Source organism: Geotrypetes seraphini, chromosome 12, assembly GCF_902459505.1.
Source record: "Geotrypetes seraphini chromosome 12, aGeoSer1.1, whole genome shotgun sequence".
In the NCBI taxonomy this organism is placed as follows: Eukaryota; Metazoa; Chordata; class Amphibia; order Gymnophiona; family Dermophiidae; genus Geotrypetes; species Geotrypetes seraphini.
This window is the reverse complement of record NC_047095.1, coordinates 61,013,864-61,028,879: the sequence shown is the minus strand read 5'-3', so window position 1 is coordinate 61,028,879 and position 15,016 is coordinate 61,013,864. Positions and strand designations below refer to the sequence as shown.

At 42.6% G+C, this 15,016-nt stretch overlaps 1 protein-coding gene across 1 annotated transcript in view; it reads right to left on the bottom strand.

Moving 5' to 3' along the window:
- FAF1 (Fas associated factor 1) overlaps positions 1–15,016 on the bottom strand; it is a 559,433-nt gene that overhangs the window by 189,264 nt on the left and 355,153 nt on the right. Inside the window, exons 10-12 of the mRNA XM_033916532.1 lie at positions 13,757–13,883; positions 11,590–11,653; positions 7,262–7,343 (exon numbers count right to left, since the gene is read on the bottom strand). Coding sequence (XP_033772423.1) covers positions 7,262–7,343; positions 11,590–11,653; positions 13,757–13,883 — 273 coding nt within the window. The remainder of the gene's footprint in view (positions 1–7,261; positions 7,344–11,589; positions 11,654–13,756; positions 13,884–15,016) is intronic.

Here is a 15,016-nt window from a genome sequence, read left to right as displayed (position 1 = left end):
TTCATCGATGTCAACGTACAGACTTCCTCAGACTGACCTTGATTAAAATACAGAGAAAATCAAGGGTAAGGATTTCAGGCTCTTTAGAAGCCCCATCCACCATGCTGAAACATAGGCCTCCTCTTCTCAGATGCTTCAAACCCTGTGGGTCTGCTTTTCATGAGGGCTACTTTATGCATTTATTCGGTTTTCTGTACCTTTCTCCCAAGGGAGATCAGAACGGTTTACATTAATTTATTCAGGTACTCAAGCATTTTTCCCTGTCTTTCCCGGTGGGCTCACAATCTTTCTAATGTACCTGGGGCAATGGGGGATTGAGTGACCTGCTCAGGGTCACAAGGAGCAGCCTGGGTTTGAACCCACAACTTCAGGGTGCTGAGGCTGTAGCTTTAACCACTATGCTAGACCTTTTGAGTCTGCCCCGACACAGGACTAAAGCCAGACCTTCCAGGCTGTCACAATCTCCCCTTGCAACTGCAGTTGTGGTGCCCTGCTCATTTGGGTCTAAAGTAACATTTGCATCAAGATGAGGAGCTGATCCGCCTGGTCCTGGTTCCGGCTCAAGTGATGGAAGCATTTTCAATATCAACAAGAAAGGACTTTCCTTGCCATTTCCCTACAGCTGAAATGTTTTGCAGGAAAATCCATAGGCTCCCAATCTTGGATCTCACCCATGGTTTGATTTTTATATAAAAGCAAAAAGATTGGGCTCACTTGCAGAATTTTCACAAAAAAAAAAACCCAACCTTTTCCGATTTAAAAAAAGTCATTTTTATGAGATTTATATCTTACAAATATGATGTCATAATTTTCTCTAAATAGTATTTGTGCTTGCTTTGTAAGAACGTCTGCTAACCTGTCTAAATTTTAGGAAAGAATCTTTAAAAATCCTAACACGGTTCTGGGTTTTATTTTCAACTTAGCCTCTGGAAAAGTCCTTTTGTGAGAAGCAGCCCTCAGCATTAGGCAGAATGAGAATTCCAGGAAGAAAGGAGAGTTATCCGTGGGTCCGCTGGCTGCCGACAGCTTTCAAATGTATTCAGTTTGAAGTGGTTTTCATTAAGACAGATTGAGAGTGGCATCGTGAGAAACACTTTATCAAATGTAGTGTTTTACTTAGTGATTAACCATATCCCAACTGATGAAGTGACTCAAATCCTTCATAATCCTACCACTCCAATAAACATTTAATGAGCATAGAAGTTCAAAAAGCCTAGCAGAAGATTTAAACCTTCAATCTTGTTTTTATTTACTCTTGGAGCTCAATTTCTTATGTCAAGGAAAGAATGCTGGTGACTGCTGCTCAGTTTTTGGGGTTGGTTTTTTTTTGCCCTAAAAGTACCTTCCACTTTTTAAATTAAAAGTAAATGCCAAATATTAAGGTTAAAGGGAAAAAAATAGGTGAACAATTAGTGAAAAGTGGTTTTAAAAAATTCTTAGTCCTTTTTAAAATAAGAAAGGGGCACAGCCTTCATCTTTTTCCTTAAGTAGTTAAGAGTCCTTGAAAATAGAAAATGGATGACCTTGTTTTGTTAAAGATTGCTGATTCAGTGCTACACACTTAGGGCCTGATTTAACGAAAACACGCATCCTGGCGGCAGCCAATCAGGACACACGTTTAAAAAATAAACCAAAACCCTCTTGTGGCAGGACACCCACATTGTAAGCCCCCAGAGTGCATCTACATAGACACGCAGCGTGTCTATGAAGACGCAAAGCGAGGTTTAAGCATGCCCAAGGTGGGGCGTGGGCGTGGCTTTGCCAGGAAGTGGCCTTGGACAGGCTTAAGCGTCGCTATGCAACTCCGTAGATATGAGACAGACACCTTAAATGTAGGACAGCAAAATGCTGGCCTACATTTCGGGTATCTGACCGGGACTGCGGACGCGATTCTCTTTTGGACGCCAACACATGATGGACATGCGATTGTTGGCCGCTTCTTAGGCGACCATCGATGTCAGCGTCCAAAAGAGAATCCCATGCAACAAACGCGACCCATTCAGGTCCTGTGGACTGCGTCACATTTGCTGTGCTGGAACTCGCTACCATGGCTTTGTAAAAGGGGCTCTTAACTTGTTCACAGAACTTAAGTATTACCATAGTCATTCACTGATGTACAAAGATATTCAAGGTGGGGCTGATTATTAATGAACTGTAGCATAGATTAAAATTCTGTACTAGTGTAAACTTACAAAATGTTAATTCTATGCAGATTATAAAAAGCTGCCTCAAAGCAGATGTAGTTCGTAAATGCAGTCTTTAACTTCATTTTGCTGAGAGGAAGGCAGAGAATCGGTTTAGTTTATGGAGAAGCTTGATATATACAGACTCACCAAAGCAGTTTACAAATACCGTATATACTCGAATATAAACCGGGATTTGGGGGCCAAAAAATTGGCCCCAAAATGGGGGTCCCGGTTTATATTAGGGTCATCCCCCAGTGACCACCCGAAACCCTTCCGGACTTCCTGCAGGCCTGCCTTAGGCCAGGACAGGACAGGAGGGATCCCTCCCGTCTCCTGCCCCAACCAACACTAATAATTACCACCTTCCCTCCTTCCCATACCTGTTCCCTGGTGGTCCAGTGTGTATCTCGCGCTGAAATCCTTCCGAAGATTGTAAATGTTGTAGTCAGCAGCGCACCTGGGCCGGCACGCAGGAGCAAGCTTTTCGTGGTTGCTGGCCTGCCCTGCACTGCTCGATAGGCTGCCACAAGTTCTCGCAGGATTCACGGTTCTCGTGGAAGCCTATCAAGGAGCGGTGCAGGGCTGGCTGGCAGCACGAAAAGCTCGCTCCTGCGTGCCGGCCCGGCTGCGCCGCTGGCTACTACCTTTACAAAGGAGGATTTCAGCACGGGATACACGCTGGACCACCAGGAAACAGGTACGTGAGGGAGGGTGGTAATTATTAGTGTCAGCCGGCAGGGCAGGAGACGGGAGGGATCCCTCCTGTCCCGGCCTACCATTAGGTGGTTTAAGTTAAGGGGAATAGTTAATCTGCTGGCTGGTTTAGAGGGCAGAGGGAAATACGGGGCAATCAAGCCATTGTGACATCACTGATGAGGTTGGCTCTTTTCAGAGGGAAGAGGGTACAGGGGAGAAGATGGGACAGTGTTCAGAGCCTGGCAGGGAGGGGGCCTTGGTTCACAACCTGGCAGAAAACGGGACTGAGTGCAGGACAGGGAGGGAAGGGGACTGGGTGCTGAACTTGGCAGGGAGGGGGGCCGTGGCACTGGTCCATCAAAACGTTTACCCGCCAGTCAAAGCTGACTCTACGTCAAGAAAATGATTTAGTAATTATTAAAATCGGAAACCTTTCCTGTTAGTCACAGCTAACTTCTGGATGTTAGTCACAGAACATAAGAATTACCGCTGCTGGGTCAGACCAGTGGTCCATCGTGCCCAGCAGTCTGCTCACGCGGCAGCCCCCAGGTCAAAGACCAGTGCTCTAAATGAGTCCAGCCTCACCTGCATACGGTCCAGTTTAGCAGGAACTTGTCCAACTTTGTCTTGAATCCCTGAAGGGTGTTTTCCCCTATAACAGACTTCAGAGGAGCATTCCAGTTTTCTACCACTCTCTGGGTAAAGAAGAACTTCCTTACTTTTGTACAGAATCTATTCCCTTTTAACTTTAGAGAGTGCCCTCTCGTTCTCCCTACCTTGGAGAGGGTGAACAACCTGTCCTTATCTACTAAGTCTATTCCCTTCGGTACCTTGAATGTTTCGATCATGTCCCTTCTCAATCTCCTCTGTTCGAGGGAGAAAAGGCCCAGTTTCTCTAATCTTTCGCTGTACGGCAGCTCCTCCAGCCCCTTAACCATTTTAGTCGCTCTTCTCTGGACCGTGTCCTTCTTCATATACGGCGACCAGTGCTGGACGCAGTATTCCAGGTGAGGGCGCACCATGGCCCGGTACAGCAGCATGATAACCTTCTCCAATCTGTTCGTGATCCCCTTCTATATCATTCTTAGCATTCTGTTCACCCTTTTCGCCACCGCCGCCACAGTGCATTGCATGGACGGCTTCTTCGACTTGTCGATCAGAACTCCCAAGTCTCTTTCCTGGGAGGTTTCTCCAAGTACTACCCCGGACATCATGTATTCGTGCATGAGATTTTTGTTACCGACATGCATCACTTTACACTTATCCATGTTGAACCTCATTTGCCATGTTGATGCCAATTTCTTGAGCTAGATCCTCTGGGTTCATCCCATACTTTTTTGAACTCCATCACTGTTTTCTGGTACCATGCTGGATTTTAAAGATAAATTGCAAATTACTAACAAAAGCTCTGCAGGTTCATTTTTCAATTCTATCAGCACTCTGGAATGTTTACCATCAGATCCAGGTGATTTGCTACTGTTCAAATTGTTAAACTGACCCATTACATCTTCCAGTGTTTTAGAGATTTGTTTCAGTTTCTCTGGCTCCTTAGCACTGAATACGATTTCTTGCACCGGTATCTCCCCCACATTTTCCTCGGTAAAGACCGAAGCAAAGAATTAATTTAATCTCTCCACTATGGTCTTGTCTTCCCTGAACACCCCTTTTATCCCTTGGTCATCTAGTGGTCCAACTGACTCTCTTCCTGGCTTCTTGCTTTTAATATACCTAAAAATATTTTTACCATGTGTTTTCCCTTCCAGTATAATCTTCTTTTGAAAGTCTCTTTTTGCCTTCCCTCATTAGTGCCTTGCATTTGACTTGTCATTCCTTGTACTGTTTACAATTATTTTCAGTTATATCCTTCTTCCACTTTCTGAAGGATTCTTTTTTGGCTGTTTTTAGCCTTCATTCATAATTAGAATATATGAGCTGCCATACTATGTCATACCAAAGGTCCATCTAGCCCACTCTCCTGTTTCTAACAATGGCTAATCCAAGTCACAACTATCTGGTAAAATTCCATGCTACCAATCCCTGGGACGGTAGCGGCTTCCTCCCGTTTATATTAATAGTAGATTATGGGTTCTTCCTCCAGGAACTTGCCCAAATCTTTTTGAAACCCAGACATGCTAACAGCTTTTACCATATCCTCTGACAATGAGTTCCAGAGCTTAATTACTTGTTGAATAAAAAGTATTTTATTTACTTTTTTATTGAAAAAGTTTGAAATACATAACAGCAAACTACAATAAAAGCATATAACTATCAGGTGTTGATTACTAATTTCTGAGCAAAGGAACAGAGAACATTTAACAGAGGTATATAATTCGGCGTATTCACTAAGGGCTCCTTTTACAAAGCCACGCCAGGGCCTTAACGCGCAGAAAAGCGTGCACTAAATTACCGCGTGCGCTAGCCGTTACCGCCTCCTTTTGAGCAGGTGGTAGATTTTCAGCTAGCGCGCGCTAATCTGGTGCGTGCACTAAAACCGCTAGCGTGGCTTCGTAAAAAGAGCCCTAAATAAAATCTGAAAATATGCTAGTAGTTAATTTAAGGAGGAGAAAAAAGGAGTCTCATTTTTTCCATTTGCGAAAACTTCTGTTCTTGAGTGGAGAATGGTTTTTGAGTATTTTGTCATATTTCTGAACATCAGTACCTAATTGCACCAGATGTGAACATAAGAACAGCCTTCACCGGATCAGACCGAGGTCCATCCAGTCCGGTGATCCGCACACGCGGCGGCCCATTTAGGTACTCCTGATTGTAGACCCAGATATACTGTAGCCCTCAATATGATTTGCAAGAAGGTGTGCATCCAACTTGCGCTTGAATCCCAGAACAGTCATCTCTGCCACAACATCCTCCGGGAGAGCATTCCAAATTCCCACCACGCGCTGTGTGAAAAGAACTTCCTGATATTCGTCCTGAACCTGCTGCCACTCAGTTTCAATCCATGACCTCTTGTCCGTGTCACATCCGAAAATGTTAGTGATGCTGCTTCTTGGTCTATTTTATCAAATCCTTTTATTATTTTAAAAGTCTCTATTAAATCCCCTCTCAGTCTTCTCTGCTCAAGGGTAAACAGTCCCAATTTCCTAAGGCGTTCTTTGTAGCTCAAATTCTCCAATCCCTTGACAAGTTTCGTGGCTCGCCTCTGTACCCTCTCCAGCAGAGTTATATCTTTCTTGAGATGGAGACCAGTGTTGGACACAGTATTCCAATTGCGGTCTGACCATTGCTCTATAAAGTGGCATTATGACATCTTCCGATCTACTCGTGATCCCCTTCTTAATCATGCCCAACATCCTGTTTGCTTTCTTCGCCGCTGCCGCGCATTGTGCCGAAGGCTTTAGGGTTCTGTCAATCAGTACTCCCAAATCCCTTTCTTGTTCGCATTTTGCTAATGTCGCCCCCAACATCCTATACTCGTGTTCTTTGTTTTTCTTTCCTAGATGCATCACCTTGCATTTGTTTATATTAAAATTCATCTGCCACTTTGTTGCCCACGCTTCTAGCTTGTTCAGATCCTTCTGGATAGTAAATTGGGAGCGGTCCAGAATTTTTATTAGATGACCCGACACTGCCCGTATTTTGGCAAAAAGCCCGAGTTGAGGGTTTTTAAATTTATGTGTCCCTCTAATGTATCTGGTATATCGAAGGTAGCAAAGTCTCATTAAGAATTTCAAATACTTCAAAAGAAACCACATAGTAACAAACATTTCACGCACCAAACTCTTCTTATTGAAAGGATTTTTTTTGCACACGTTTATGGGATAAACAGGCAAAAGTGTGAGCTGCTTCTGTGTCTATAATAATGACATGGTTTTGATGAAATATTGTACAGTACTCCCACGATATTAGCGGGGGTTCTGTTCCAGGAACCCCCGCGAATATCAAAAAACCGCAAATACGGTTTTTCGCCTGGGGAGGCAGGAGAGGGCAGCTGGAGCACCGGCGAGTGAAGGAAATCACTCGCGGTATGCTCCGACCGCCTCTTCCTGCATTAAAGTCAGGCTTCACCAATCACGAAGCTGATAGGTGAAGCCCGACTTTAGCACAGGAAGTCCCGGTTGGAGAATACTGCGAATGACCGGGGGAACACTGTATTTGTTCAATACTGTTTTATACTTATTTACTGTAGTTTCCAAGTTTATTCAAATCTTGATATGACGTATATAAACCATTTATGTCATTTACACAGCGCATTAATGTTAGCAATTACTGTATAAGTGCTTTCTAACTTGAACAGTACATAGTTTTCTACGACTTACATCCCAGGAAATGAAACACATAATGCCATGGTCAGAATCAAAGACCTCTTCCATGTGATTCCCTCCTGACTTCAGCAAAGTTACCAACGTTTGAAAGACACTTACATCTCTGGCTTTCCCGTAGAAGGCCTCCTGAAAAGCCGCTTCTAGGGATCCAATGAAAAATACTGGATGGCAGTCACCATACCTGGTTAAAACAAATGCTCAGTAAGAACACTGTACTGGGAAAACAAGATTATTACCAGCAGTGGCTACAAATCAAGGCGATACTGACAGGAATATTTACTATAACTTTATTTTAATTTGTTGTTCCTTACCTGAAGCATTTAGGCGATCAAGCATGCAAAAGTCCCTTTTTGGGTCTAACTCTAGAGTTTTATAAGTTTTTTTTGGTCTGTAATTGTTATGTTTTTAAAAAGGGTTTTGTGTTTATTAAAATCTTTCTATACCGCCTATACAGCCAAAAAGGATCAAAGCGGTGTACATCACAACTCAATCATATTTCTGCATCTCAATGGCCACGAATTTGGTCTTGGAGAATGAGATGTACAGTGTCAGCATCAATGAGGCAAACTTGGTTCTTTTTGTTGCATAGAGCATTTTGGACCCCAGTTTGTTTACAAAAGTTAGATAGCTCTAAGTCTAATAGATGCTGGCATTGTAATCTGGAAGCAGGGACCCTAGATCATTTAATATATTTTTGTCCCTGCATTGATTTTGGAAATCAATTTGGTCTCAAGTTAATTCTTTATTGGAAAACCATGTAGCTCTATCATATGATACAATTCTATTTGGGACGTCCATGAGAATAAAAAGTCAAATTTCATCTAGTAATAATAAACTTTTATTAATAATGACAGGAGTTGCCATTCAACATATCACCACAAATTGGAAAGATTACACCAGACTCAATTACACTTTCTGGTGGAACTCGTTATGTCACATATACAAAATGGAAAGAATAATTGCCATACAAAAAGGGAACTATAATAATTTTAAAAAGATTTGGGGGCCATTGATAACATATTGTAATGATTAGACACCTTTTTTTACACTAAAAGTATAATTATAATTTTGGGAAAGGGGGGATGTATAGCTATATTATTGGTTAAATCAATGTTTTTCAATTTATTATATGTAAGATATGTTTGCTTTATAATATTTGTGGAAAGGGTGGGTGGGAAAGGGACTTAATTTATATATTGAAGATGATACTAGAAAAGAAATTCAAGTGATGTGAATGATTTAATTGATGTATTATTGTACACTTGATGTAAGATGAAAAAATGAATAAAGAATTGGAAAAAAAAAAGAAAAGAACTCCATTAAAAATAGGAAAGGAAAAGAAATTAACTTTCCTAAAAACATAGCCAACACTATTATATAAAATATATAAATACAAATTAATCAAATTAATAGAAATTACAGATATGTTTTTCTTGTAAGCTGCTTAGTTAGTGTTGGGCAGGGTCTCCATTTTTAAAATATTGGACACACCAGGGGAAAATCTTTAGAAGCACCTCTGTCCTTGAATGTAATTAATTCAAATAGAAACCTGGCCTGGGCTTTTGATTTTACCAGGACAGAAAAAGAACAGACTGGCTCACCTACTGGAGAGGGCTTTAAACCGAATTCATAAGAGAAAGGTGAACAAAACCCCTAGGCAATTAAAATCTCCAGGCAAGTAAAACACAAGGCCCTGTTTCACTAAGGCGTGCTAACCGCTAACGCGTCCATAGACTAACATGCATGCTTTAGCGATTAGCGCACGCTAATTGGTTAGCGCACCTTAGCAAAAGAGGGGGTAAAGGACAGATTCTGCAGCCGGTGCCTCCAAAACCGGCACCAGTCGCATGTCAATAAAGCACTGGCAAGGTTGCACAATCGCAGCAGGGTTTGGAAGGCCTACATCGATTGCCCCTACTGAGATGCCTAAGGTAATTTCTGGCATTAACCAGGCTTCCGTTGATCTTAGGCGTCGGTAGGCACTTAATCTTTTTTGGATGTGATTTTGGATTCGCTTATTCGCAGTTTTAAACCGAAAAATGCATTTTCATTTTTCAGGCTATTTTAAGCCCTATAAGCCCCCCCCCTTAAGCCTTACCTGGTGGTCTAGTGGGTTTTCGGGGCAGGAGTGATCTTCCCACGCTCCTGCCCCGTGCAGATCGCTCACAGGAAATGGCTCGAGAGACTACGGGAGCTCAAGGCAGCCATTTTCCTGTGAGCGATCTGCACGGGGCAGGAGCGTGGGAAGATCACTCCTGCCCCGAAAACCTGCTAGTTCACCAGGTAAGGCTTAAGGGGGGGCTTTCAGGGCTTAAAATAGCTGGGGGGAAGCGGGGGTTAGGAGCAGAACCAGCCCGAATATTATTCGCGGGCCGGCTCTGGCCCTAACCACCGTGAATACAGAGGAGGAAGTATAACTGCCTTCAACTTAAAAGTATAATAGTGCTGCAACACTATTGAAACAAAAATAGCAAGGTTGATATAATTAGAATACAAAGATCTTAACCGTAATACCTCAGCCCCACCACTCCACCGCTATGTAAAATTTCTAAAGCAGGAAGTTATTGTGGTGCTTCATCATTGGTAATTCGGTATAAATCGCCGTAAGTGTATTCATATAGAAATATTTTTATGTTTTTATTGTGTTTTTTTCAATAAATAAACCATATAAAAGTGTATAGGTGTATATACTTAACTTCTACACACAGCCGAACCTGGGAGCCTGACCCGACATGTTTCGCACAATTCGTGCTGTTTCAAGGGTCTCCCGAGGTCGCCGCAGTCATCCGACTCACAAGTGTCAAGTCTGTGCAGATCGCCGGACTAGATGGACCAAAGGCCTGATCCGGAGATGGCGCTTCTTATGTTCTTACTTTCACTAAGGTGCACTAACGTTTTTAGCGCATGTACAACATTAGCGCGCGCTATAGCGTGAACTAGCCGAAAAATTACCGCCTACTTAAAAGGAGGTGGTAGCGGCTAGCGCACGCTATTCCGCGCGTTAAGGCCCTAACGCACTTTTGTCAAAGGAGCCCTTAGGTTTATGATACAGGCCACTAACCAACTGTGTAGCAGCCCTCTGGACTGACTTTGTACGGTCTCCAAAATTGCACACAGTATTCCAAACGGGGCCACAATGCAAGGTTTATACCAGGGATGTCCAACCTTTTGGCTTCCCTGGGCCGCATTGGCCCAAAAAAATGTTTCTGGGGCCGCACAAATGCTGCAGCAAGGCAGAGGAGGGAGCCAGCAAGACGGTAAACACCCGGGGGCAGCAGAGAAAAACACTGCACCGCCCTCGACCGGGGACGCACAAAATACTTCACGGGGCCACAGGTTGGACACCCCTGGTTTATACTAATGTGAATTAAAATTGGTAGGGGGGGAGAGGGAAATCACAAATCTAATTCACATCCTCAATTTTAGGGATACAATGAACTCCAAATTCTCTCCTGATTAGGGATTTTTCTGACATAGAAACCCAGACACATTGCCTCACCCTTTTCCGCTTCCAGCCCCACCCCATTCCACATCCGGTCCAGCCCCCACAAAGCCTCGTCTTTCTTCTCCAACCTCCGGGCTGCATCTGGAGGGCCTCTAAGCATGCGCAGAAACATGTGGCATCATCCGTGCCAAGTTCGGAGGCCTTCCAGACTTGGCCGGAAATCGGGGCTTTACCTGCCACTTCCATTATATGCAAATCTCTCTCATGCATATTCATTAGGGATATCTTGAAAACCTGACTGGCTGGGGGTCCCCCAGGACAGGTTTGGGAACCACTGCTCTAGATAAAGGAATAATAATAATAATAGTTTATATACCGCAGGACCGTGAAGTTCTATGCGGTTTACAATGGTTAAAAGATGTTACAAATTAAGTAGAATTAACAAAGTTAGAAGCTAGTTATTAACAGCACTAGAGATCAGTTATTGTGGAGTAGGATTGTACAGGTTAGTTGCCGAAACACTGCCAGTGTCGAGACTATGAGTTCTTGTGGAACATTTATCAATAAAGTGACTTTTGAACATTACGCCCTTGGCTGATCACTTGACATCTCTCCCTTACGAATTCCTTGTTGTGTGTTTTTAATGCACAGGCAATGGGCTTGATTGCACTAAAAGCAGCTCATTATGACTTGCCTAGAAATGTAGGGAGAAGCAGGTAATAATCTTATTTATTTATTAACTGGATACAAAACCAGTGCAGAAAGAACAATATTCTGATGTTAGAGCAGGGCATCTTGGGATACCTTCTAACACTGGCCCAGAGCAGGCAAGATTTGCAGACCCCTAGGTTTAGAAACAAAGTTAAAATACAACATTAAGCAATAAACGCATCCCTGTTATCAACAGCTTCTGTTAGGGTATGAATCACAAGTTTACAAATCCCTTTTAATCGAAAAGGTGATTGAAATAACCCAAATATACCTTGAGGAAAATTCTGCTGTAAACTGTAACAAAGCATCGCCTTCATTTTCAGCATTTTCTGGCACTAGAAAAAGAATTAAATTAAAACATAAGATGAATAAAACTTAACTTTTTTTCAACAGGCAACTTGTGGCCATGAACAGAAAGCAAAATATCTTTGCCTTGAATTAAATCCAACACATCAGATTTATACAGTGATTTTTCCAGTATAAACTGCACATGTCCACCCTGATCCAGAAAGCCATTACTCAAGGCTATAATCTGTCGTGCTCCTTCAAATAAGTGGACCTCAGATAAGAAAATGCAAAACAAATGTAGCTTTTAAACATTAATGCCATAAAAGTATAGAGAAATGAAAGATAATAAATTAAAACGCACATACAAGAATATGGCAAAACTTTCTTATTAAACTAACATATTTCTTAAAAGATAAATCACTATCAATAAAGGTGACCCATCAAATGCACTCATGACAGCGTGCCGACAATTGCACGCAAGACAAATGTGCCCATGGAATAGGAGTTGACCCGTCAAATGTGCCCCAGCGGATTATGTGAACCCTTTCCATAACTGGATATCTGGAAGGCCCTGATTTGCTCAGACTCCTCAGGGGCAGGGCCTGAGGAGTCTGAGCAAAATCAGGGCCTTCCAGATATCCACTCATGCCAGATTCACAATTGTCGTGCGCACACTTGTCGGGGTGGATTTGTCGGTTTACCATCAGTGAATACAAAGCATTCCATTAATAATCTGAAGGGAAAGTTGGGAATTGGTTAGGGGCTGGTGGGTGATAGGAATGTTGACAGGCAGTAATCCATAAACTGTTTTCTCGCTCGCCAATTTATGTCGGTAGGAGCTTCATCCAACATGTTTTGCCTCCAGACTTTTCCAAGGGATTGTCCCCTGCACAAAAAAATGCAACAATAACATGCAGAATGAGTGAAAAATGAGCAGCTAGCTCAGGGATGGGCAACTCTGGTCCTCGAGGGCCGGAATTCAGTTGGGTTTTCAGGATTTCCCCAATGAATATGCATGAGATCTATTTGCATGCACTGCTTTCAATGCATATTCATTGAGGAAATCCTGAAAATCCGACTGGATTCCGGCCCTCGAGGACTGGAGTTGCCCACCCCTGAGCTAGCTGCTCATTTTTCACTCATTCTGCATGTTTTTGTTACATTTTTTGACAATCCCTAATAAGGGGGGGGGGGCACAGTCTGCCCCGGGCACCATGTTGGTGGGGGTGCTGATATCCCTCCTCCTCTTTGCCCTCCCTCCATGCGCGCCCCCTCCCCCCATACCTCTAGTTGAAGTTGTTTGCGGCAGTCAACAATGCGCTCTTCGCAACCCCATCGGCTCTCCCGCTGACGTCACTTCTGGGTGTCGCGCGTAGGAAGTGACGTTAGAGGGAGAGTCGACGGGGTCGCAAGGAGCACACTGTTGACCGCCGCGAGCAACAACTTCAACTAGAGCTATGGGAGAAGGGCAAGGAGGGGGCACACGCGGGGGGCGGTGGAGACGAGGGTAAAGAGGGGTGCCACCACTCCCCCGGCACCTCTTGTCTTCGCTACGCCACTGTTTACATCTATAAATTATTTCCATTAAAGAAGAGTCAGTATATTTAAATAAAGGGAAACTTAAGCAATTTTGAGCTTAAAATTTATACAAAACTCTGGATAAAATAAGACAGATGAAGATGGTGGAGTATAAATATTCCTAGTGAATGTTGAAATGAGCAGTTCTGGGTTACACTGCTGAGGTCTTTAATGCGTACATAGACCAGTTTGATCATTTCTGAATATTGGACAATTGGAAGGGTTGGAACATGAAATATCTAACATAATTAAGACTTCCAGTCTGTTTTGTTTAGAAAATCAATTCTATTTTTTAAAATGTCTTCTATACATAGGCTTAGATCAGCTTGTTGTATTACGTGGATGTTATTGTATGAATCCCTATTTTTTTATTTATGTACAACTTGTCTGTATCTTGCCTTGTTAACATTTCTCTTTTTGTACTTATCATATATTAAAATTTAATAAAATCTTCGAACTAAAAAAAAAAGTCTTAAGGAAGGATTTACCTAGTACAATTATACTTTGGAAGACATATTCTAAATCGGCCAACACCTCACAAATGCCGCTTCACTGCGACTATTACCACTTACTCATTGGAGATTTTCTTAGTGTAGATGACGACATTCCAAACATCTCTCCATCATCCACTCCAAACTCTGTTGCATCTTCAAAGTCATCGCCATCACTGTCACTAACCATGTGCACATCTGTAGATGGCTAAAGGGCAAAATAACCAATGATGCTGCTGCATTATTTGCTTTAAATATCTACAGTAAAATGGCCTTATGTGAAACAATGCGTTTGTTATGTGAATTTATGTTTCCTAGATGTTCTTAGATCCTCAAACTTCTACAGGTTCATAGTTATTGCTAGACATACTTAAGGAGTGTCCATACATATAATCCTCACCCAACTGTTCACTATACAGTGAATTAAAAGTAAGGATTTTTATTGCTAAGGGCATTAATGTAAGCCTCTCGGAGGCACCAATGGGTGGAGCTGCAGACGGAAAGTTCCGCTTCTCTGTCCACTCCCTAAACTAATCCAAAAACATGGCCCGTTTTGTAAAAGTCTATTGCCCTTGCCCCTACTGTCATCAACTCTTCCAAGTATGACTCAGGTTCATGCCTTCAAGCAGATTTCTTTTTACATATACTCTAAGACAGGGGTGCCAAAATCCCTCCTCGAGGGCCGCAATCCAGTCGGGTTTTCAGGATTTCCCCAATGAATATGCATGCACTGCTTTCATTGTATGCTAATAGATCTCATGCATATTCACTGGGGAAATCCTGAAAACCCGACTGGATTGCGGCCCTTGAGGAGGGACTTTGACACCCCTGCTCTAAGAGGAACAAAAGTCATTTTCTGCTTGGCACCCTGGAGTTTGAGTATCAAGCACTTAGATGGGTGTTTTTTTTTTAATCAATGGTCTTAATACTTGCGTTGTGTCACAGATAACTGCCAAGCTCCTGGGACTGAAAAGATGGGGAAACTTTAGTGTTTAACACTAATCCAAAACTGGAGATGGAAATAAAAGCCCTAACAAGCACAGCTCAATAGACACAAAGGTTCCTTAACCCTTTCAGGACCATAAGGATCGTAGGCCAATTTTTGTGGTTTTGACGACATTTTTATGGTAAAAAGGGCTTGCAGATGTCAAAAAATTGATTTTTTTTTGTGAAATATCATTATTTTTATTTAAAAAAATCACACTTCTGGCTTATGGACAGTGTGGCAAGTGAATCTTCTCGTCAATCTGGCAACGACGCTAATGAATGAATGTTGGAACCAGTTTGTTTACATAAAGGCAGTATCCTATGGAATCCGTACATATCAAATTTAGAACTGTA